Source organism: Mugil cephalus, chromosome 17, assembly GCF_022458985.1.
Source record: "Mugil cephalus isolate CIBA_MC_2020 chromosome 17, CIBA_Mcephalus_1.1, whole genome shotgun sequence".
Taxonomy (NCBI): domain Eukaryota; kingdom Metazoa; phylum Chordata; class Actinopteri; order Mugiliformes; family Mugilidae; genus Mugil; species Mugil cephalus.
In genome coordinates, this window is record NC_061786.1 from 20,656,457 (window position 1) to 20,680,845 (window position 24,389).

Below are 24,389 nucleotides of genomic sequence, written 5' to 3' on the forward strand. Positions count from 1 at the left end.
GCTGCACTGGGAGCTGCTCATCCTGACCTCAGGTAACACCCCAACACCTCTGCATTCAGGATTAACTTTAACACGGAGAGATGTGTAGCATGGTGTCGAGTGCATCTGACCCGGATAGGACAGAATAGGTTCGCATTAAGAGCTATTTGCTATCTTGTGAGTTTGATTAATATGGTCCGAGAGTGAAGCTGCTCAGAGTCACTTGAACATGCGTCAACATTATATTACCTAACTATACTGCAGCCAGACACCAGCTCTACTTTGGCTCCACTTTTGAGGAGCAGTTCCGTCGTCTAAACACTGTCTATTCGTTCTTACCATAGACGATTTATTTACACAGTCTGTGGTTATTACTGTCAATTAGTGTGCTATGAAACCATAGACACCAGAACTGCTCCTCTAAAGTAAATCCAAACACAGTAGAGCTCCCCCTGGTGACTGACGGCAGTATAGACCCCTTCGTGACGTAATGTCGTTAGCTGGAGGCAAAACAGAGGGAAGCTGGAGGGGAACCCTGTCACTGTCAGCCGTGAATATGTCGTCTTGTTGTATTTTTTGGTGCCAAAATCGAAAAATCAAAAACAGTAACTTGAACTTTTATCACATACCAGCCACTGTCAGTCGTAGACAACTTTGGTTTGGTTTTGGCGATTAAAAGAAAGAATTGGAGTGAGACAATCAACAACAACACGCACACTTCATATCAGATAAGGTTAATATGTAATGCATCATCAGTTTCAACCTGAATAACGTTATGGGTTAGAATAAATTGTGACTGAAATTCCATTAAGTTGATGATTATTTGGAGGATTCTTGTTACATGTTAATGCTAATGCTAATCGCTTGCTAACTCAACATAAGTTGCATGTTTCAGGGGTGTCCAAACAGAAGTTGCATTTACTATGTTACCCTCCACAGTGGTTCCACTTACTTCTTGTGATATCTTTGTTCGAGAGGCTTCACTTTATAAAGACAGACCAGACTTTGTCCCTTCTGTGTCCTCCTTTGGACAATTCGTCCATCCAGTGAGTGAGAGTGTAGGGGTCAGTTAATACAGTCCAATCAGTCAGAGTCAACTTTTTAAAATAACACTCACGGTCTTGGAGAGTGAGTGTTGGTTTTTGTCCCTCTCTCTTGAGGGAAAATCTCAGAGTTTTGTCTTTTAAATGGTCTGAAGAACAATACACAATAAAGTTTCATTTGTTTATATAAATGTGTAAATCTTCACTTAACAATCTCCCTCTCCCCCCAACCCCACACAGTGAGGAACACATGGCAGCTTTGCTCAAACTCAAGAACCTCAACAACCAAGACAAAGAGACCATCACAGAAACTGTATTGAAGACTATGAAAGAAATACCTGTTAACCCTGATGCCCGGAATTTTTTCTCCAGAGTTCTTCTGAAATCAGAGGATCAAGCAACCTGTTTTTGTTACAAGATCTTCTAAAATCTGTTTGAAATTTTTAGTTTTGGTGCTTTGAACCCACAAAGGGCAACAGACATGTTGCTCTAAGATTGCTTTTTTGTTTTCCATCGCTTTGGTTTTGAAAACTACTTCACCTGCCAAGAGTGGTGAAGACTCTCTTTGGGGCAGGTGGCCTCGTATCGCTAAAGAAAAATATCCGCCACATTACTCAGGTTGGAAATTAAAACTGTGATAGCTGCAGAATTTGAACCAGTAAAATTTGAATTACGTGCATGTAAAAGTGAAGTGGCTAAAAAAAAAAACGCTACGGCAATTGTGGAAATATTGGAGAAATGCTCAGACATAGAGGGAAGGATGAGGCGTTCAAACATGTGAATACTGAATATTCCAGAGACGTCGGACTCCAGCAACCCAACACCAGTCTCAAAACTACTGAGAGATCCATTTGTATAATTACACAAAAAGTATTTGTTGTTTTTTTGTGTTGTTGTTTATATACCTATATATATATATATATTATGATATACCATACTACAACATCATATTATATTATACTATACCATACCACATTATATTATCTTATATTAATGTTGAGACCTGTGCATAGACCAGGCTTCAAATGTTTAGCAGCTGATTCATTTTATTTTTTTTTTTTCTTTTATTGCATCTTGTAATTCTTATTCTTATTCTTATTCTCTGAGTATTTAGTCGACCATCGAATCCATAAACTTTTATCCACTTATCTAGATGTTTTATTTTATCAGTGCCCTGTTTTCTATAAACTTCCAATCTTTAGACTGCAGTTGTTCTTTAGGATCGATTTTGCTTCCCCCTTTTTCCTATTTTTGAGAATTTGGTCCAGTGTATTAACACCTAGGGTGTTCTAAAAACTGGGTTGTGTCCAGTAGGGCAGCGATCAAACTACCTTTTGTGGTAACCCTCGCTTCAACTCTTTCGAGTGGAGAGTTCTTGCCTTTGCATCCACAAGAGGCTCGCTACTCACAGTCCTACTGTTTTGGTGTGAGATAAAATACCTTGTGGTATTTTAATCTCCAATCGCACACACAATCACTCACCTTTTTAACACGGAATTTAAGCATACGTACTGCAGGACTCCGTCATCCTATCACTCATTCTACGGAATTTAACTGTGCTAGAGGACTCCGCCGTACTTCAGTACCTGCTAGTGCCTAGGATTTCCAGGGTTTTTCTACGCGCAATGACCCTCAGTCATTCGCCACTTTTTAAGTGAAATTCCACTCACCACTGTTGTCGAATCCCAGCTGGCAGGCTGATCTCCAGTCCAGGAGAGGGTCTGAGAAACTCTCTCTAACGGAGTCCTGCTGTGGCCACGGTCTTTCCTGGATTTCACCGCACCTGCTGGAATCCTCAGGCGCGTTGGCATCCGGCTCGAAGGACCAAGTAAATGTCAGGTTCAACAACCTAAAACATTCATAAACATTGCACAAAGAAGAGAAGGACAAGAGTTCCTTTTTACTCGCGAGGAGAACGGCAGAGATACGTTCAGTTACAATGTCCTACCGCTGTGAAGCGTACCTCGCCGTACCCTCTCTTTATTTCCTTAGGGTGGTTCCTGGTTACAACAGAAGTTGCAGCACTAATGGGGAGGGGAGCACATAGCTGCAACTTCTCAAACGATACATGCACTTTCTTCTTTTTGGTACATGTTTAATCACTGTATTTCTGCGGCGAAGACGCGGCTCTGGGATGACTCAGCAGATATCGCGTCCCCCTTATTCTCCTTCCTGCAAAGCAACTCTACAGACATATACTGTTGCACATTGGCATACTAGGAGGTTAATAGATACATAAACACTCAGAGTAAATATGGGATAACTTATGTACAATAATTCCAACAGAGATGAACCAACAGAGTGTTCTATTTTGGTCTCATCTGTCCACTAAACATGATCCCAATAGGCTTGTCCACAGGACATTGATCAACCTGCAGACGGGCAGAAATTGCACTTACTTTTGTACCTTGCAGATACGTAATATTTGGAAGGAGTATGATAGTTTTGCTTTACTTATCATTTTATCACGTTGACACTGATTGGATACAGAACAGGTTCCTCCTCCTGTTTTTCTGTCGTAAAAGAAAGCGAAAGTAAGTCAGCAACAAAAGAGGAGCATCTGGAGACTTTAGGCGATGAGTTGCAGTTGCTCGTGTCTAGTGTGGTTAAACGAAGGGGCACGTTAAAACGGATTATTCAACATCTGTTTATCAAACACAGCCCGTTTCCTCTAACTCAAGGTAAGAGTAAGTGTGCTGAAGTAGGGACTATAAACGAATCTAATCTAACTGAAAATAATATCTGCATGTTAGTATTTTGTCAGATATTCTTATTATGAGCAGTATTGCCTATAAAAGAAAAAAAAATAAAAATGACAACTTTAGGCATCTTGTTTTATGACAAAGCTTCAAATCTTGAAGCTTAATATAAAAGGCTTATGTGATATTATGGTTAAAAATAAATGTTAAAACATGGATCAAAATACTGTAACTGATCAAATTATTACAAAACCAAGAAAGAGTCACAAGTTACTGTTCACTCTAATGGTTCTTTAATTTCTTTGTAGCTGATTTGCATGACTGCGTCTTTACGTTTATCTGGAAAAGCTAAGCTGGACAGTCAGTAGATGCTGTGTCTACAGGTTTTATAGAAAAGTTCAGGATTAAAGTTAAAAACAGATGATCAAAATGTACTATGAAAGGTGAGAAGTGAGTGTTCTCAGGGTAAAAATAGTCTCTCATCCATTACACGCAGCAGCTGCAGCCAAGACAGATTCAAGAGCTCTGTTGTTATTAGACATGGCGACTGTCCTGCTGTTTGTAAAGCAACACTAACTTCTAAAGCAGTTTGCACACATACATTTTCTATTTAATTTAATTTCTGTTCTTTTCTCAGAGTTTGGGTTTGTTCAGTGATATCTCAGAAATGATGGGCAGGTCCAAGGATGACACTGGCAAGGACAAAGTGTCCGTCCAGAACAGAAATGGGTTAATAAAACCTTGGAAATTGTTGAAGAAGGCCGTCCGTGGTAAAGCGCAGAAGCCCAATAAGTTAGAGGTTTCACATCCATCGCTGGAAGAAGAAGAAGAAGAGCAGACTGGAAGAAAAGCAGACTCAGGTGAGAGCTGGTGTTTCTGGAAACAGCACTTGGCTCCAGTGGAAACTTTTAACCCACTGAGGTGCAGAGAAGTCATAACAGATCAGAATTCTTATCCAGTGGAATTACCTGCTTTGTTCACTTTCTTTAATATCGTGAACCTGTTGGAGCTTGTTTAAGTCGTTACACTGTGTCTCCTCTACTATCGTTAAATGTCAGCGCGAAACGACAACAGTGTCTCATGATGTAACTCGTTAAAAGCAGCTCCAAAACTATTTGGACGGTTAAAATATCTAAAAGTCTCCATCAGATTACATCAGATTAGATCCAGAACTCAACCTCAAAGTGGATATTCTGAATTAAAACATTACTGACTTTAAATGGGGTTGCGTTCAAGAGCTGTGGGAGCCAAAGTGTTTTTATATGCTTCTACAAGCTTTTGTTTGTTTAGGTGTCAACATTCATATGAATGTCAACTTGACTGAATAAATAGTTGATTAAAAATAGGCAGAAGGTTTTTTAATTCATTGGATTTAATTCGTGTTTATTTTAATGGAACTTTCGTACCTTTCGTTAGGAGCCATTTTTATGTTATTGTCCCTGGTCGTTAGCTAGCTAAATCGTTACTCACTGTAAGACTAAACACCAACAACCATTATATAGTGCGATTACGACCAATGTTACCAACTGAGCACCAAGAAGCATTTATGCAGGACCTTAAACTTGCGTAGTTGGTCGTTTAGGCTTGACAAGTTCGACTCTGAAGTACAGCATCTAGTGGACATAACTGGAACTGCAGCGTAGTTTAGTCCAAAAGAATTGCTTCCAAAACGCTTACATTAGTAAGTTTGCACATACGCAACTTCCAACAAGCTCTAAAGTTTCCATTTGACTTGATGGATTTGGAGTTATTTATATTGTCTGTTGCTTGATTTAGTAATGTCTGCTTTGTGAACTTTATTTTAAACTGGTTAAAAATTAAGCTTTAATTCTCATGTTTCTCTCTTCCCAGATGAGACGTTGTCATCCAGGGTAAAAAGATCAGTGAGTGTGGTCCAGAATAATTTGAGAAGTCCCACAAGTTTTTTCGGTGGAAAACGACCTTCTTTGGCAGATGGCAAGCAGCCTCCAGTCGGTGAGAGGCATTTTGCTGTTTACTGTTAGCTACATTTTTGTTAAATGTTCTAAAATAGACGTGATCTGCATCCATGAATATAATTAGTGTTTCTTCTATGAAGATTAAATGCCTCATTTTATTCCAATGTCCAGCGATTAATGAGAAACTCCTTCTTTGTTTATCTCCCTCAGTGATCTCCACATTTAAGCATCACCTTGACAAAAAACAGTGGTGTGAGGCCAGCCAGCTGTTAATAAACAAGGAGAAAAATTTGTTTGGGAATATAACAGAGGAAGAGGATCTTAGTTACGACAAAGAAGAAGAACGAAAGCTTGCTGCAGACCACGAGGCCCTTAAAAAGCTCGTAATGGAGACCGTGGTGGAGACTCTGTCTATCAGTCTTCAGGAGGTCGACGACAACAATGAGTCGGTGTCTGCTCATGCCTCAGCTCTGACGTCCGCCGTGAAGGCCATCAACCAGGAGGAGGAGCAGGACCAGATGTGGAAAACCAGTTGTCCGACAGTGCCTTCATGGAGGCCCTGCAACTGGAGGAAGACCCACGACTCAAAGCTTCAAGACTTGGTTGAGGAGCGTATGAATAGCCCCCAGACACCCACTGCTAACCAAGCGGAGCAGTCGTCATTCCAGAACGACGTCCAGAACATGGGCAGGCAGCTGAAGGAGGACCTGCTGCTGGTGGTGAAGCTGGTGAAGAGCTGCTACCCCCCTGAGATGGACATCTGTAACTTTTATGCTAAACTTTACCACCAAGTCTTCAACACCAGACTCAGAAAGATTGCAGAGTCTAGACTGGATGACAAGGACTGCACTTTCCTCCTGCGCTGGGTGAATGAATATTATCCAAGGTAAGGTCTCTGTTTCATATATTTAGGTCCTTCTCTCCTCTGTAGGGGTATTTTTTTGTATAGTATCAGAGCCTAAACAGCTCATCAGCTCCACCATCAGGTCAAAATGATGAATCTTCTCCAAAAGTTTTCGTGTTCACTTAATCAAAAACTTCCACATGTTCTAAGTAGGAATTACAACTGTTTATTGCCTATTTTCCAGTGTGGATAGTGCAGCTTTATATTTAATATTATATTTATATTTGAGGTGAATATGAGCAGGGTTGAGGTGTTTCATTGTCTGAAAGGATTTGGAAACTACTCCTGAAGGAAGAAGCTATGAAAGTAACATACAAACTTCATTTGTTTTCAAAAACAAACAAATATGCATCCGACCTTCAGTCTCTTATCTCACTATATGCCATCTGCAAAAAAGAATGGTTTAACTAAGAATAAATGCTCATGGTGCTCAAGAAAGACTTTTCTTCTCTGTGTCAGCATCTTTCAAAAACCAGAGCTGGCCTCAGAGATCAATGTGGAATCGCTGGGAAAGCTGCTGCCTCAAGAGTTACTGGTACCTCTGGAGAAACAATATCTGGACAAACAAGAGGTAAAACCGGAGAGGATTTATTAGATGTGGGCTGCATTTTAGTTTATTCTCATTATCTAGTTTTTGGTGGTTTTACAGCAGCTGCATGGTTGAAGTAATAAAATATTCAGCTGCAAGAATATAACTGCATCAATTTAACTATGTCGACAAATGCAAACAAAATAAATAAATGAATAATAAGACATAAACGTGGCATGTTTTTGTGTGTTCAGGCTGAGCTGAAGACTTACATTAAACGAATACTGAAAGACGCAAAGAAAAAGTGGAAAAAAGGAGATGAGCCAGAAAAAGAAGATGGCTGCTACGTCAGTCCTGTGGCCTACGACATCATCCAGGTAGAGCATGAGTACGACAACATGACATCAAAGCATGGTAACGTCTGTGAGAAGGGCTTTAATTGGCTCGGGATTATGCAGGAATCATGAAATCACTTCAATATTTTGTTATTTTTATGAAATATTGGGGCCAAAATTAAAGAGAAACTAACTTGGGAGATAAATTTGTCATTACTGTCACTGACTTGTGTCTTCCATCTGTCTTTAGTTCATTAATGGTATGGTGAAAGCAGCAGAGGTAATTGTAGGAGACCTGCACAAGGCCCAGGAAATAACACGTCCCATATCAGACTCCATGCAGAGGTACCTGTGATCTTCTTCATTTGATGTTTTTAAACTTTTATTGTTTTAAACTAACAGAAGCCGTTATTCAACTCGTGCAGGTACAAAGACTTTCAGGAAGACATCATCAAGCAGAACAAGCCCAACAGCACGGCGTTCATTAAAGCAAACCTCGGCTGCATTAAAGACTTCAGGTACGATTCTGACCCAACGATCAGACAATGAATGAAACCAGTCAGAGGGTTGTGAGCTCATGTGTGCTCTGTCTGCAGGGACGTCCTGGTCAATAAGAGTGATCTGTTCCAAGAAGAAGTACAGAGGAGCTGTTTGGATGTGATAACCAACATGAAACAATCTGCACACACGTATTTACTGAGTCCTGTGCACAAGAACCTCAAGGTAAGTTCATTTACAGCAGATTTAAAGGCAGTTTTTCTTGTTGTCACCTCGTCTCAATATATTTGAATTCATCTGAGCCACATGTCTGTGGAGATTCTCAGTCCTCCAGGTCATGGTACATCTAAAAACAAAGCTAAAACATAGACAAACGGACGTTTCACCACTCAACCACGAGCTGAAAAAACCCCTTAACAGATGAACAGTTTCCTCATGTTTGAAAAACAACATTAGATGATTAGATGATCTCTCATAGACACAGTACCAGAAGTTGGGAACGAAGGACTGGCTGAACAACAACGAGTTTGATAAGCTGCTGCTCAGCATCGAAAAGGAACTTAAGGAGCTTCAGGGCCCCAATCAGTCCTGTTACCAGGTAAAGACTCAGCAGTTAAAACTGAATATACTAAAATACAGTCCTCTCCAAAAGTATTGGAACAGCGAGGTTGTGGCATAACCCTTGCTTGCAATGACTGCCTCAAGCCTGCAACCCATCGACATCACCAAACTGTTGCATTCTTCGTTCGTGACAGGCTTTTACCGCAGTTTCTTTCAGTTCTTGTTTGCTTCAGTCTTCTCTTGAGGAGGTGAAATGCGTGTTAAATTGGGTTAAGGTCAGATGATTGACATGGCCAGTCTAAAACCTTCCACTATTTTCCCCTGATGAAGTCCTTTGATTTGTTGGCAGTGTGATTTGGCTCATTGTCCTGCTGCATGATAAAATCCCTCCCAATTAGTTCAGATGCATGTCTCCGTAAACTGGCAGACAAAATGTTTCTGTAAACTTAAAAATTTATTAAAATTTAAAATTCATTCTGCTGTTGCCATCATCAGTTACATCATCAGTAAATATTAATGAGACTTTTCCAGAAGCGGCCATGTACGCCCAAGCCATGACATGACCTCCACCATGCTTCACAGATGAGCTTGTATGCTGTGGATCATAAGCAGTTCCTTTCTTTCTTGACACTTTGGCCTTTCCATCACTTTGGTAGAGATTAATCTCGGTCTCATCGGTCCATAAGATTGTGTTCCAGAACTTTTGTGGCTCATCTCTGTACTTCTTTGCAAATTTCAATCTGGCCTTTCGATTCTTACTACTGATGAGTGGTTTGCATCTATTAGTGTGGCCTCTATATTTCTGCTCTCTGCTTCTTCTTCCAGCAGTGGATTGTGATACTTTCACCCCTGTACTGTGGAGGTCGTTGGTGATGTCACTTACTGATGTTTCTGGGTTTTTCTTCACAGCTCTCGCAATATTTCTATTATCAACTACTGTTGTTTTCCTTGGCCGACCTGTTCGATGTCTGTCGCTCAGTACACGAGCAGTTTCTTTCTTATTCTGGACATACCAAATTGTTGGGCTTGCTATGCCCAATGTTTGTCCAATGGCTCTGATTTATTTTCCTTCTTTTCGTAGCTTGAAAATGTCTTGCTTTCCTCCTATAGACAGCCCTCTGGTCTGGTCTTCATGTTGATTTATCCTCTTTAACAAGATATGCATAATTTAGGGATTAAACCTAGGCCAATAAGTAGACTAGTGCAGAGCTATTTAATGTTTGAACAGTCAACCTTAAAGACAACTCCTGGTCAAAAAGAAACACCTGTCAGTCACATGTTCCAATAGTTTTGCTCACTTGAAAAATGGGCGGGTTCAAACAAAGGGTCATAGGTGCCGAGTTGTTTAACACAAAACAAGGGAATTTGCCTTGCTGTTCCAATACTTTTGGAGGGCGCTGTATGCTCTGATTGCTGATTGGAAGCTGGGATCTATTCCAGGAGCTGATCGGCCAGCTTCACCAGGAAGTGACGGAGGAATACATCAGGAGGCTGCTGAAAGGAAAAGTCAAACTGAAGGACAAGGAACAGCAGCAGAAGGCCTACGAGACTGTGATAGACGATGCAGAGAGTTTACACAACCTGTTTAAGGACATGGTGAGAGCGCCTCCACACACTGACTCCAACACACTGATCAGATTCTGACTAAATTGAGCCAGAAATCTGGTTAATGTGCATGTTTACTTTGATGTCAATGTGGCTGCAGGAGTTTGGGTTTTACCATCTAAAGAAAGAAAACCACTCTAACTCTAAAGAGATCTTGACAATATTCAAACCGAAGTTGCATTATTACTGAAGCCCCTTTCACATCGAACAAAAAACCTGGCAATCAACCCAGTATTTTATCGGCCTGGCTCATCTCGGCTGCGATGTGAACAGGAATTGCCACCAATTTATATGACACTGATGTTACCGGTCTGTCACATTCTGATTTTGTCACTGGACGGCCTGTAAAATTGTGTCATTGTAGAAGCTCCAGGGCTGTGAGCAGCTCAAAAACAGAGCAATGTTTTGGACCATAAGAGACCAATTTCTGATTTTCTTCAATCAAGCAAACTAATTAAATGTGTTGTTACAGGATCATTAATGGAAGTGCATAGGTGAATTAGCCCTATCTCACGTTTGGGAAATTGCACCGATTGGGGAATGCATATGCAACTGTGCAGTGCAATGGCACACTTTTTTTTTTTATCAATCATGGCAGCAAACAGGTGTTTAATCAGTCGGACGTAACTGCTCGGTCTTCACAGGGGTCACAGGACGACTGGTTAAAGGAAATCCTGACCAAGATTGCAGAAGTGCTGCAGCTCCAGGACATCCACGCCATGCAGATGCAAATAGCTGCACTGGGAACTGCTCATCCTGACCTCAGGTGACCCCCCAACACCTCTGCATTCAGGATTAACTTTAACGCAGACAGATGTGTAGCATGGTGTCGAGTGCAGCTGACCCGGATAGGACAGAATAGGCTCGCATTAAGAGCTGTTTGCCATCTTGTGAGTTTGATTAATATCGTCCGAGAGTGAAGCTGCTCAGAGTCACTTGAACATGCGTTATATTACCTAACTATACTGCAGCCAGACACCAGCTCTACTTTGGCTCCACTTTTGAGGAGCAGTTCCATCGTCTAAACACTGTCTATTCGTTCTTACTATAGACAATTTATTTACACAGTCTGTGGTTATTACTGTCAATAAGTGTGCCATGAAACCATAGACACCAGAACTGCGCCTCTAAAGTAAATCCAAACACAGTAGAGCTCCCCCTGGTGACTGACGGCAGTATAGACCCCTTTGTGACGTAATGTCGTTAGCTGGAGGCAAAACAGGGGGAAGCTGGAGAGGAACCCTGTCACTGTCAGCTGTGAATATGTGGTCTTGTTGTATTTTTTGGTGCCAAAATCGAAAAATCAAAAACAGTAACTTGAAGTTTTATCACATACCAGCCACTGTCAGTCGTAGACAACTTTGGTTTGGTTTTGGCGATTAAAAGAAAGAATTGGAGTGAGACAATCAACAACAACACGCACACTTCATATCAGATAAGGTTAATATGTAATGCATCATCAGTTTCAACCTGAATAACGTTATGGGTTAGAATAGATTGTGACTGAAATTCCATTGAGTTAATGATTATTTGGAGGATTCTTGTTACATGCTAATGGTAATGCTAATGCTAATCGCTAGCTAACTCAACATAAGTTGCATGTTTCAGGGGTGTCCAAACAGAAGTTGCATTTACTATGTTACCCTCCACAGTGGTTCCACTTACTTCTTGTGATATCTTTGTTCGAGAGGCTTCACTTTATAAAGACAGACCAGACTTTGTCCCTTCTGTGTCCTCCTTTGGACAATTCGTCCATCCAGTGAGTGAGAGTGTAGGGGTCAGTTAATACAGTCCAATCAGTCAGAGTCAACTTTTTAAAATAACACTCACGGTCTTGGAGAGTGAGTGTTGGTTTTTGTCCCTCTCTCTTGAGGGAAAATCTCAGAGTTTTGTCTTTTAAATGGTCTGAAGAGTAATACACAACCAGCTTTCATTTGTTTATATAAATGTGTAAATCTTCACTTAACAATCTCCCTCTCCCCCCAACCCCCACACAGTGAGGAACACATCGCAGCTTTGCTCAAACTCAAGAACCTCAAGAACCAAGACAGAGAGAACATCACAGAAACTGCATTGGAGACTATGAAAGAAATACCTGTTAACCCTGATGCCCGGAAATTTTTCTCCAGAGTTCCTCTGAAATCAGAGGATCAAGCAACCTGTTTTTGTTACAAGATCTTCTAAAATCTGTTTGAAATTTTTAGTTTTGGTGCTTTAAACCCACAAAGGGCAACAGACATGTTGCTCTAAGATTGCTTTTTTGTTTTCCATCGCTTTGGTTTTGAAAACTACTTCACCTGCCAAGACTGGTGAAGACTCTTTGGGGCAGGTGGCCTCGCATCGCTAAAGAAAAATATCCGCCACATTACTCAGGTTGGAAATTAAAACTGTGACAGCTGCAGAATTTGAACCAGTAAAATTTGAATTACGTGCATTTAAAAACGCAATAGTAATTATAAATATTGGAGAAATGTTCAGACATAGAGGGAAGGATGAGGCGTTCAAACATGTGAATACTGAATATTCCAGGGATGTCGGACTCCAGCAACCCACCACTAGTCTCAAAACTACTGAGAGATCCATTTGTATAATTACACAAAATGTATTTGTTGTTTTTTTGTGTTGTTGTTTATATACCTATATATATATCATAATATACCATACTACAACACCATATTATATTATACTATACCATACCACATTATATTATCTTATATTAATGTTGAGACCTGTGCATAGACCAGGCTTCAAATGTTTAGCAGTTGATTCATTTTATTTTTTTTTCTTTTATTGCATTGTGTAATTCTTATTCTTATTCTCTGAGTATTTAGTCGGCCAATGAATCCATAAACTTTTATCCACTTATCTAGATGTTTTATTTTATCAGTGCCCTGTTTTCTATAAACTTCCAATCTTTAGACTGCAGTTGTTCTTTAGGATCGATTTTGCTTCCCCCTTTTTCCTATTTTTGAGAATTTGGTCCAGTTTATTAACACCTAGGGTGTTCTAAAAACTGGGTTATGTCCAGTAGGTCAGCGATCAAACTACCTTTTGTGGTAACCCTCGCTTCAACTCTTTCGAGTAGAGAGTTCTTGCCTTTGCATCCACAAGAGGCTCGCTACTCACAATCCTACTGTTTTGGTGTGAGATAAAATACCTAGTGGTATTTTAATCTCCAATCGCACACACAATCACTCACCTTTTTAACATGGAATTTAAGCATACGTACTGCAGGACTCCGTCATCCTATCACTCATTCTACGGCATTTAACTGCGTTAGAGGACTCCGCCGCCCTTTACTTTTTCACGGAATTTCTCGGACTCTGCCGTCCTTCAGTACCTGCTAGTGCCTAGGATTTCCAGGGTTTTTCTACGCGCAATGACCCTCAGTCATTCGCCAGTTTTTAAGTGAAATTCCACTCACCACTCAGAGAGAAACTCTCTCTAACGGAGTTCTGCCGTGGCCATGGTCTTTCCTGGATTTCACCGCACCTGCTGGAATCCTCAGGCGTGTTGGCATCCGGCTCGAAGGACCAAGTAAATGTCAGGTTCAACAACCTAAAACATTCATAAACATTGCACAAAGAAGAAAAGAACAAGAGTTCCTTTTTACTCGCGAGGAGAACGGCAGAGATACGTTCAGTTACAATGTCCTACCGCTGTGAAGCGTACCTCGCCATACCCTCTCTTTATTTCCTTAGGGAGGTCCCTGGTTACAACAGAAGTTGGAGCGCTAATGGGGAGGGGAGAACATAGCTGCAACTTCTCAAACGATACAAGCACTATCTTCCTTTTGGTACATGTTTAATCGCTTCGACCATGTCCTCAGAACTGTATTTCTGCGGCGAAGACGCACTTCCTGCATGTCACTGATGGCTCTGGGATGACTCAGCAGAAATCGCGGCTCTGGGATGACTCGGCAGAAATCGCGTCCCCCTACTTCTCCTTCCTGCAAAGCCACTCTACAGACATATACTGTTGCACATTGGCATACAAGGAGGTTAATAGATACATAAACACTCAGAGTAAATATGGGATAACTTATGTGCAATATTTGCAACAGAGTGTTCTATTTTGGTCTCATCTGTCCACTAAACATGATCCCAAAAGGCTTGTCCACAGGACATTGATCAACCTGCAGACGGGCAGAAATTGCACTTACTTTTGCACCTCGCAGATATGTAATATTTGGAGGGAGTATGATAGTTTTGCTTTACTTAACATTTTATCACGTTGACACTGACTGGATACCCAACAGATTCCTCCTCTTGTTTTTCAGTCGTAAAAGAAAGCGAAAGTAAGTCAGCAACAGATAAGAGACAGATGGAGACTTTAGGCAATGAGTTGCGGTTGCTCGTGTCTACTGTGGTTAAATGAAGGCGCACGTTACAACAGATTATTCAACACCTGTTTATCAAACACAGCCCGTTTCCTCTAACTCAAGGTAAGAGTAAGTGTGCTGAAGTAGGGACTATAAACCAATGTAATCTAACTGAAAATAATATCTGCATGTTAGTATTTTGTCAGATATTGTTATTATGAGCAATATTGTCTATAAAAGAAAAAAAAATAATTAAAAATGACAACTTTAGGCATCTTGTTTTATGACAAAGCTTCAAATCTTGAAGCCAAATATAAAAGGCTTATGTGATATTATGGTTAAAAATAAATGTCAAAGCATGGATCAAAATACTGTAACTGATCAAATTATTACAGAACTAAGAGAGTCACAAGTTACTGTTCACTCTAATAGTTCTTTAATTTCTTTGTAGCTGATTTGCATGACCGCGTCTTTACGTTTATCTGGAAAAGCTACACTGTAAAAAAAATCGTAAAAAAAACGGTAAATTTCTGGCAGCAGGGGCGCCATAAAAATACCGTAAAATAACGAGAAAATACTTTCTCGTAAAAATACAGTTACCACAATTAAAATACAGTTTGTAATTTTAATTTTATCAAGATTTTACCGTATTTCATGTTGTTTTAACGTTTAATTAGAAACATTTTCACATTTTAAAACAATTAAATCACCTAGAAATATGGTAAATAAATGTTGTATTACGAACAATAATGCTTAAATTTACACAAATATGCTGTTGTTAATCGGTTTAATGAAATTATTTTATGGGAATAGATTGTATAATAATTTATATTTGATGTAATACAACAGTATATGACACAAAATAATGTGATTAATAAGATGCTTCAAAACTAGATATTTGGTTAGATTGTAAGAATTTACTGTTAATTTTAGAAAACATCAAATGGATATTTAATTGTTTTACGTTGTTTTTAACGTTTAATTACAAACATTTTACATTTTAAAATAATGAAATTACCCATAAAGACGGCAAATTAACATTGTAATATGAATAATAATGCTTAAAGTTACAGAAATGTGCTCTTATTAGTTGTTTTAATGGCATTTTTTTTAAAAGGCTGTAGGCTATATTAGATTAGATGTAATATAACAGTATACAACAATAATTTGATCTTTTCAAAACATGAGAACATGAGAAAAAATGAGACCAATCTGAACAAGAACAGCTACAATTTCCCATTCTCCATATTTTTATTCAACTGTAGCAGGCAGCCATTATTACAGCAATATTCAAAAATCTATTCAATTAAAATGACTGGTTCTGAAACAAGACCAAAACAAAATTCAACTAAACTGGTAATGAAAGAAAAAAGTTTAAAAAAAAAAGAAAAAAAACAGTTGAGTTACCAATTTACATACAAGTCACCATACATCCACAACACTGATTAGAAACTTGGTGAAACGTCACTGGAAATGAATCCATACTCTATACCAGGGGTCAACCCTCAACACTCAAAGAGCCATTTGGAAAGAAAACACTGGGAGCCACAAAACCCCTTTGACATCTAAAATGAAGATAACACTGCATATATCGTTTTCCCCTCTATGCTAGGCCTATAGTGTGTTGCATTTATGAAATGAAATAACTGCTACAGAGAAAACGAAATTGCATTATACATACATAACGAGGATTTATCCATGGTTGGCTTACCTGTGGTCGAAAAGTTCAATAAATAGCGGGCTGGACCTGCCGGCGAGTGTCACACGTCAGCAGTTGTGGCGTATATTTTGTGCAACAAAAAATTAAATACATTTTATTTTAATGTTAAAAGATCACCATAAATTCAAATTTAGAATTATATTTAAAAAACGAATGCACAAAAAATAAAAATACATTTGAATTAAATACTCGACAGCAACTAGTAAATGAGCTGCAATGCACTGTGGGAGCTCAGTGTTTTTTGGTTGATGTTACAACCATGAGTGTGGTGTGGCACTCACTTTCATTCAGTTGTTGTGTAACTCTCGCTCGTTCACTGATGAGTGACTAGTTGCCGCTATTCTGAGGCAGTTAGTTAGAAAAAGTGAACGGCTTTGATCAGCGTCCTTGCTCCGCACCGCTTGCCGACCCCTGCTCTATACAGTAGACGAGGTGTGGTGTCCATACTTGGACTACTTGTTGATCGTAGTGAAGCTGCAGTTTCTGAGCTGTAACCACCTGAAGAGAAGACAGAAAACATTAGTGGTTATTAAATAATAACAGCTAATACCAGTTTAAGAGGCAGGACCAGGATAAAGGTGCAAGAAGATACAGCCTTTTCCAACATATATATACATCTATGACTAACACTGGCAGACGCCAAGTGAAGACGCTGCTGCGGCCGCCGCCGCCGGGCATACTTTTGTCATCGTAGTTAGCTAACATTTCAATTGACGACATGCTAGCGGATTGGTTTTGTCGACTGAGTAAAGTCAGAGGCATGTGGTAAACAAAGCTAATACTACTAAGCTTCAGTTTGATACTTGCCTTCTGCCTTCGTCCTTCCTCCAGCCTCGACATTAGCTACTGTTTGCTCCAAGTTTCTGTGACCAAACGGGAACAGCCGCGTGGCGGTTGTTGACCTTGTTAAGCGTAACGTCAAAGACGGATGTTCAGTGTCCCAACAGCCAATGGCATGTCTTCTTCTTCTTCTTCTTCTTCTTCTTCTTCTTCTTCTCCAACCATTTCTGTCGAACAATCCAAACGGGACCCACGCGTTTCAAAGCACGCACTCCAATGACGTGTCGCGTTCACGTTTTTGTCTTTTGTGTTTGTGCAGGGAGATGTTGCAGCAGTAAAATGTCTCCTGATTACACGTGTTTTGTTCAGACATGCTGTGAAATAATTCAAGATGTTGTGATTTACATTGGATTGTATATATATACACACAATAGCCTACAGTGTTAAATAGTTATTTTACTATTAATTTCTCAGTAATTTTAAATGATTTTTTTAGGTTTTAGGTTTTGTTGAATTTTACAGTTTATTCCATTAAATAACTGACAAATATCTGTAAAATTACGATACATTTGTGAACATATTTTAACAATAAATATCTGTATTTCTGATGGTTTTTTTTGTAAAAGAACAGAAATATCAGGTTTCCACATGTATTTTCACAGTTACAGTGATTTCATGTTATTTTATATTTGACATGTAAAATCGCAGCCTTTTTCGTTGATTGTCCAGATTGTTTCTGTATTTTTAAAATACAAAAATAATCTGTAAAAATAAACAGTATTCCGTTATATTACATTTTTTTTTACAGTGTAAGCTGGACAGTCGGTAAACGCTGTGTCTACAGGTTTTAGAGAAAAGATCAGGATTGAAGTTAAAAACAGATGATCGAAATGTACTATGAAAGGTGAGAAGTGAGTGTTTTCAGGGTAAAAATAGTCTCTCATCCATTACACGCTGCAGCTGCAGCCAAGACAGATTCAAGAGCTCTCTGTAGACATGCCGACTGTCTTGCTGTTTGTAAAGCAACACTTACTTCTAAAGCAGTGCGCACACAGACATTTTCTATTTCATCTAAATTCTGTTCTTTCCTCAGAGTTTGTTCAGTGATATGTCAGAAATGATGGGCAGGTCCAAGGACGACACTGGCAAGGACAGAGTGTCCATCCAGAACAGAAATGGGTTAAAGAAGGCTGCCTGCGGTAAAGAGCAGAAGCCCAATGAGTTAGAGGCTTCACATCCACCGCTGGAAGAAGAAGGAGAAGAGCAGACTGGAAGAAAAGCAGACTCAGGTGAGAGCTGGTGTTTCTGGAAAACAGCACTTGGCTCCAGTGGAAACTTTTAACCCACTGAGGTGCAGAGAAGTCCTAACAGATCAGAATCCTTATCCAGTGGAATATCCTGAACCTGTTGGAGCTTGTTTAAGTCGTTACACTGTGTCTCCTCTACTGTCAGCGCGAAACGACAACAGTGTCTCATGATTTAACTCTTTAAAAGCAGCTCCAAAACTATTTGGACGGTCAAAATATCTAAAAGTCTCCATCAGATTACATCAGATTAGATCCAGAACTCAACCTCAAAGCAGATATTCTGAACTAAAACATTACTGACTTTAAATGGGGTTGCGTTCAAGAGCTGTGGGAGCCAAAGTGTTTTTATATGCTTCTACGTGCTTTTGTTTGTTTAGGTGTAAGTTAGGTTTAAGTTCATATGAATGTCAACTTGACTGAATAAATAGTTGATTAAAAATAGGCAGAAGGTTTTTTAATTCATTGGATTTAATTCATGTTTATTTTAATGGAACTTTCGTACCTTTCGTTAGGAGCCATTTTTATGTTATTGTCCCTGGTCGTTAGCTAGCTAAATCGTTACTCACTGTAAGACTAAACACCAACAACCATTACATAGTGCGATTACGACCAATGTTATCAACTGAGCACCAAGGAGCATTTATGCAGGACCTTAAACTTGCGTAGTTGGTTGTTTGGGCTTGACAAGTTCGACTCTGAAGTACAGCATCTAGTGGACATAACTGGAACTGCAGCGTAGTTTAGTCCAAAAGAATTGCTTCCAGATGCATCCAGGTTTAAACGGGCAGGAAGGGAAAGAAGACATCTGGAAATTTGGACTGATCGTGGTCCGATGTATACTTTGAACTGGAACGCTTACATTAGTAAGTTTGTACATACGCAACTTCCAACAAGCTCTAAAGTTTCCATTTGACTCGATGGATTTTGAGTTATTTATATTGTCTGTTGCTTGATTTACTGTTAGGTACATTGTTGTTAAATGTTCTAAAATAGATGTGATCTGCATCCATGAATATAATTAGTATTTCTTCTATGAAGATTAAATGCCTCATTTTATTCCAACGTCCAGCTATTCATAATAAACTGTTTCTTTGTTTATCTCCCTCAGTGATCTCCACATTTAAGCAGCACCTTGACAAAAAACAGTGGTGTGAGGCCAGCCACCTGTTAATAAACAAGGAGAAAAATTTGTTTGGGAATATAACAGAGGAAGAGGATCTTAGTTACGACAAAGAAGAAGAACAAAAGCTCGCTGCAGACCACGAGGCTCTTGAAAAGCTCGTAATGGAGAACGTGGTGGAGACTCTGTCTCTCAGTCTTCAGGAGGTCGACGACAACAACGAGTCGGTGTCTGCTCATGCCTCAGCTCTGACGTCCGCCGTGAAGGCTATCATGCAGCAGGAGGAGCAGGACCAGATGTGGAAAGCCAGATATCCGACGGTGCCTTCATGGAGGCCATCCAACTGGAGGAAGACCCACGACACAGCGCTTCACGTCTTGGTCAGGGGGCGTATGGATAGGCCCCAGACACCCACTGCTAACCAAGCGGAGCAGTCGTCCTTCCAGACCGATGTCCAGAACATGGGCAGGCAGCTGAATGACGACCTGCTGCTGGTGGTGAAGCTGGTGAAGAGCTACTACCCCCCTGAGATGGACATCTGTAATTTTTATGCTAAACTTTACCACCAAGTCTTCAGCAACAGACTCAAAAAGATTGCAGACTTTGGACTGGATGACAAGGACTGCGCCTTCCTCCTGCGCTGGGTGAATGAATATTATCCAAGGTAAGTCATTAATTCAGTCTCTGTTTCATATATTTAGGTCCTTCTCTCCTCTGTTGGGATATTTTTTTGTATAGTATCAGAGCCTAAACAGGGACATCTTCTCACCAGCTCCACCATCTGGTCAAAAATGATGAATCTTCTCCAAAAGTTTTTGTGTTCACTTAATCAAAACCTTCCACATGTTCAAAGTAGGAATTACAACAGTTTATTGCTTATTTTCCAGTGTGGATAGTGCAGCTTTATACTTTATTTTACTGACTTTGGTTAAAGAAAATGAATCGACTCTTTATATTTAAGGTGAATGTGAGCAGGGTTGAGGTGTTTCTTTGTCTGAAGGGATTTGGAAACTACTCCTGAAGGAAGAAGCTATGAAAGTAACATACAAACTTCATTTGTTTTCAAAAACAAACAAATATGCATCCGACCTTCAGTCTCTTATCTCACTATATGCCATCTGTAAAATGAATGGTTTAACTAAGAATAAATGCTCATTGTGCTCAAGAAAGACTTTTCTTCTCTGTGTCAGCATCTTTCAAAAACCAGAGCTGGCCTCAGAGATCAATGTGGAATTGCTGGGAAAGCTGCTGCCTCAAGAGTTACTGGTACCTCTGGAGAAACAATATCTGGACAATCAAGAGGTAAAACCAGAGAGGATTTATTAGATGTGGGCTGCATTTTAGTTTATTCTTATTATCTAGTTTTTGGTGGTTTTACAGCAGCTGCATGGTTGAAGTAATAAAATATTCAGCTGCAAGAATATAACTGCATCAATTTAACTATGTCGACAAACGCAGACAAAATAAATAAATGAATAATAAGACATAAACGTGGCATGTTGTTGTGTGATTAGGCTGATCTGAAGACTTTTATCGACCAAACTGTGGACGATGCAGTGGAAAAGTGGAAAAAAGGAGATGAGCCAGAAAAAGAAGACGACTGCTACGTCAGTCCTGTGGCCTACGACATCATCCAGGTAGAGCATCAGTACGACAACATGACATCAAAGCATGGTAACGTCTGTGAGAAGGGCTTTAATTGGCTCGGGATTATGCAGGAATCATGAAATCACTTCAATATTTTGTTATTTTTATGAAATATTGGAGACAAAAATAAAGAGAAACTAAATTGGAGATAAATTTGTCATTACTGTCACTGACTTGTGTCTTCCATCTGTCTTTAGTTGATCAATGGTATGGTGAAAGCAGCAGAGGTAATTGTAGGAGACCTGCACAAGGCCCAGGAAATAACACGTCCCATATCAGACTCCATGCAGAGGTACCTGTGATCTTCTTCATTTTATTTTGAGGGACACCTTTTACTGTTTTAAACTAACAGAAGCGGGTATTCAACTCGTGCAGGTACAAAGACTTTCAGGAAGACATCATCAAGCAGAACAAGCCCAACAGCACGGCGTTCATTAAAGCAAACCTCGGCTGCATTAAAGACTTCAGGTACGATTCTGACCCAATGATCAGACGATGAATAAAACCAGTTAGAGGGCTGTGAGCTCATGTGTGCTCTGTCTGTAGGGACGTCCTGGTCAATAAGAGTCATCTGTTCCAAGAAGAAGTACAGAGGAGCTGTTTGGATGTGGTGACCGACATGAAACAATCTGCACACACGTATTTACTGAGCCCTGTGCACAAAAACCTCAAGGTAAGTTCATTTACAGCAGATTTAAAGGCAGTTTTTCTTGTTGTCACCTCATCTCAATATATGTGAATTCATCTGAGCCTCATGTCTGTGGAGATTCTCAGTCCTCCAGGTCATGGTACATCTAAAAACAAAGCTAAAACATAGACAAACGGACGTTTCACCACTCAACCACGAGCTGAAAATAGCCCTCAACAGATGAACAGTTTCCTCCAGTTTGCAAAACAACATGAGATGATTAGATGATCTCTCATAGACACAGTACCAGAAGCTGGGAACGAAGGACTGGCTGAACAAGAACTCGTCTGAGAAGCTGCTGCTCAGCATCGAAAAGGAACTTCAGGAGCTTCAGGGCCCCAATCAGTCCTGTTACAAGGTAAAGTCTTAACAGTTAAAACTGAATATACTAAAATACAGTCGTCTTCTAAAGTATTGGAACAGCGAGGTTGTTCACTGAAGACATTTGGGTTTAAGATCAAAAGATGAGTATGAGTCAAGAGTCTAGAATGTCAGCTTTCATTGCCTGGTATTTACATCTAGATGTGTTAAACAACTTAGGATATATTATCGTTTGTATTACACCACAGCATATTATATTTGGTGGCATAACCTTTGGTTGCAATGACTGCCTCAAGCCTGCAACCCATTTGCTTCAGTCTCCTCTTCAGGAGGTGAAATGCATGCTAAATTTGGTTAAGGTCAGATGATTGACATGGCCAGTCTAAAACCTTCCACTATTTTCCCCTGATGAAGTCCTTTGTTTTGTTGGCAGTGTGGTTTGGCTCATTGTCCTGCTGCATGATAAAATCCCTCCCAATTAGTTCGGATGCATTTCTCCATAAACTGGCAGACAAAATGTTTCTGTAAACTTCGGAATCTATTCAGTGGATTGTGATACTTTCCCCCCTGTACTGTGGAGGTCATTAGTGATGTCACTTACTGATGTTTTGGGGTTTTTCTTCACAGCTCTCGCAATATTTCTATCATCAACTACTGTTGTTTTCCTTGGCCGACCTGTTCGACGTCTGTCGCTCAGTACACGAGCAATTTCTTTCTTATTCGGGACATACCAAATTGTTGGGCTTGCTATGCCCAATGTTTGTCCAATGGCTCTGATTGATTTTCCTTCTTTTCTTAGCTTGAAAATATCTTGCTTTCCTCCCATAGACAGCTCTCTGGTCTGGTCTTCATGTTGATTTATCCTCTTTAAAAAGAAATGCATAATTTAGGTTTCAACCCAGGCCAACAAGTAGACTAGTCATGCGGAGCTATTTAATGTTTGAACAATCAACCTTAAAGGCAACACCTGGTCAAAAAGAAACACCTGTCAGTCACATGTCCCAATAGTTTTGCTCACTTGAAAAATGGGCGGGTTCAAACAAAGGGTCATAGGTCCCGAGTTGTTTAACACAAAACAAGGGAATTTGCCTTGCTGTTTCAATACTTTTGGAGGGCGCTGTATGCTCTGATTGCTGATTGGAAGCTGGGATCTATTCCAGGAGCTGATCGGCCAGCTTCACCAGGAAGTGACTGAGGAATACGTCAGGAGGCTGCTGAAAAGAAACGTCAAACTAAAGGACAAGGATCGGCAGCAGAAGGCCTACGAGACTGTGATAGACGATGCAGAGAGTTTACACAACCTGTTTAAGGACATGGTGAGAGCGCCTCCACACACTGACTCCAACACACTGATCAGATTCTGACTAAATTCAGCCAGAAATCTGGTTAATGTGCATGTTTACTTTGATGTTAATGTGGCTGCAGGAGTTTTTAGTTTTACCATCTAAAGAAAGAAAACCACTCTAACTCTAAAGAGATCTTGGCAATATTCAAACCGAAGTTGCATTATTACTGAAGCCCCTTTCACATCGAACAAAAAACCTGGCAATCAACCCGGTATTTTATCGGCCTGGCTCATCTCGGCTGCGATGTGAACAGGAATGCCACTAATTTATATGACATTGATGTTACCGGTCTGTCACATTCTGATTTTGTCACTGGACGGCCTGTAAGATTGTGTCATTGTAGAAGCTCCAGGGCTGTGAGCAGCTCAAAAACAGAGCAAAGTTTTGGACCATAAGAGACCAATTTCTGATTTTGTTCAATCAAGCAAACTAATTAAATGTGTTGTTACAGGATCATTAATAGAAGCACATGGTGAATTAGCCCTATCTCATGTTCGGGAAATTGCACTGATCGGGGAATGCATATGCAACTGTGCAGTGCAATGGCACACTTTTTTTTTTTAATCAATCATGGCAGCACACAGGTGTTTAATCAGTCGGACGTAACTGCTCGGTCTTCACAGGGGTCACAGGACGACTGGTTAAAGGAAATCCTGACCAAGATTGCAGAAGTGCTGCGACTCCAGGACATCCCCGCCATGCAGATGCAAATAGCTGCACTGGGAACTGCTCATCCTGACCTCAGGTGACCCCCCAACACCTCTGCATTCAGGATTAACTTTAACACAGACAGATGTGTAGCATGGTGTCGAGTGTAGCTGACCCAGATAGGACAGAATAGCTTCGTGTTTAGATCTGTTTACATGAGAGTAAACAGATCTACAGAGAGCTAACAGGAAGTGAACTGACTGAAGCATCAAATGTGCTCAGATGTTTCCTGGCAGCAGGATGAACTAAACTATGGAGATAATATGAGAGGACAGAAGACACTGATGTATCTGGTTCATGTTGTTTGGTTAGACACCGTGTCCCCCTTTCCTTGCATTGGC

General features: G+C 40.1%; 1 protein-coding gene and 1 long non-coding RNA gene across 10 annotated transcripts in view; one reads left to right on the plus strand and one right to left on the minus strand.

Moving 5' to 3' along the window:
- The window catches only part of LOC125023372, a 31,986-nt gene extending 18,008 nt beyond the window's left edge, over positions 1–13,978 (minus strand). For 3 of the 8 annotated variants that reach the window (XR_007114593.1, XR_007114587.1, XR_007114586.1), the window contains exons 1-5: positions 13,763–13,975; positions 13,515–13,648; positions 4,462–4,535; positions 2,986–3,535; positions 2,693–2,871 (exon numbers count right to left, since the gene is read on the minus strand). This is a non-coding gene — a long non-coding RNA (uncharacterized LOC125023372). Of the gene's footprint in view, positions 1–2,692; positions 2,872–2,985; positions 3,536–4,461; positions 4,561–13,514; positions 13,649–13,762 lie in introns of all 8 variants that reach the window. The other 5 variants (XR_007114592.1, XR_007114588.1, XR_007114591.1 and 2 more) reach the window with 5 other exon arrangements.
- The window catches only part of LOC125023369 (tumor necrosis factor alpha-induced protein 2-like), a 32,586-nt gene that overhangs the window by 7,198 nt on the left and 999 nt on the right, over positions 1–24,389 (plus strand). Inside the window, exons 1-11 of one of the 2 annotated variants that reach the window (XM_047610577.1) lie at positions 14,407–14,534; positions 18,005–18,200; positions 19,327–20,002; positions 20,529–20,640; positions 20,853–20,975; positions 21,183–21,277; positions 21,361–21,453; positions 21,532–21,658; positions 21,912–22,031; positions 23,155–23,310; positions 23,964–24,085. In XM_047610577.1, the coding sequence (XP_047466533.1) occupies positions 18,020–18,200; positions 19,327–20,002; positions 20,529–20,640; positions 20,853–20,975; positions 21,183–21,277; positions 21,361–21,453; positions 21,532–21,658; positions 21,912–22,031; positions 23,155–23,310; positions 23,964–24,085 (1,805 nt within the window). In that variant the 5' untranslated portion in view covers positions 14,407–14,534; positions 18,005–18,019. Of the gene's footprint in view, positions 1–14,406; positions 14,535–18,004; positions 18,201–19,326; positions 20,003–20,528; positions 20,641–20,852; positions 20,976–21,182; positions 21,278–21,360; positions 21,454–21,531; positions 21,659–21,911; positions 22,032–23,154; positions 23,311–23,963; positions 24,086–24,389 lie in introns of those variants that run through there. The other variant, XM_047610576.1, reaches the window with a different exon arrangement.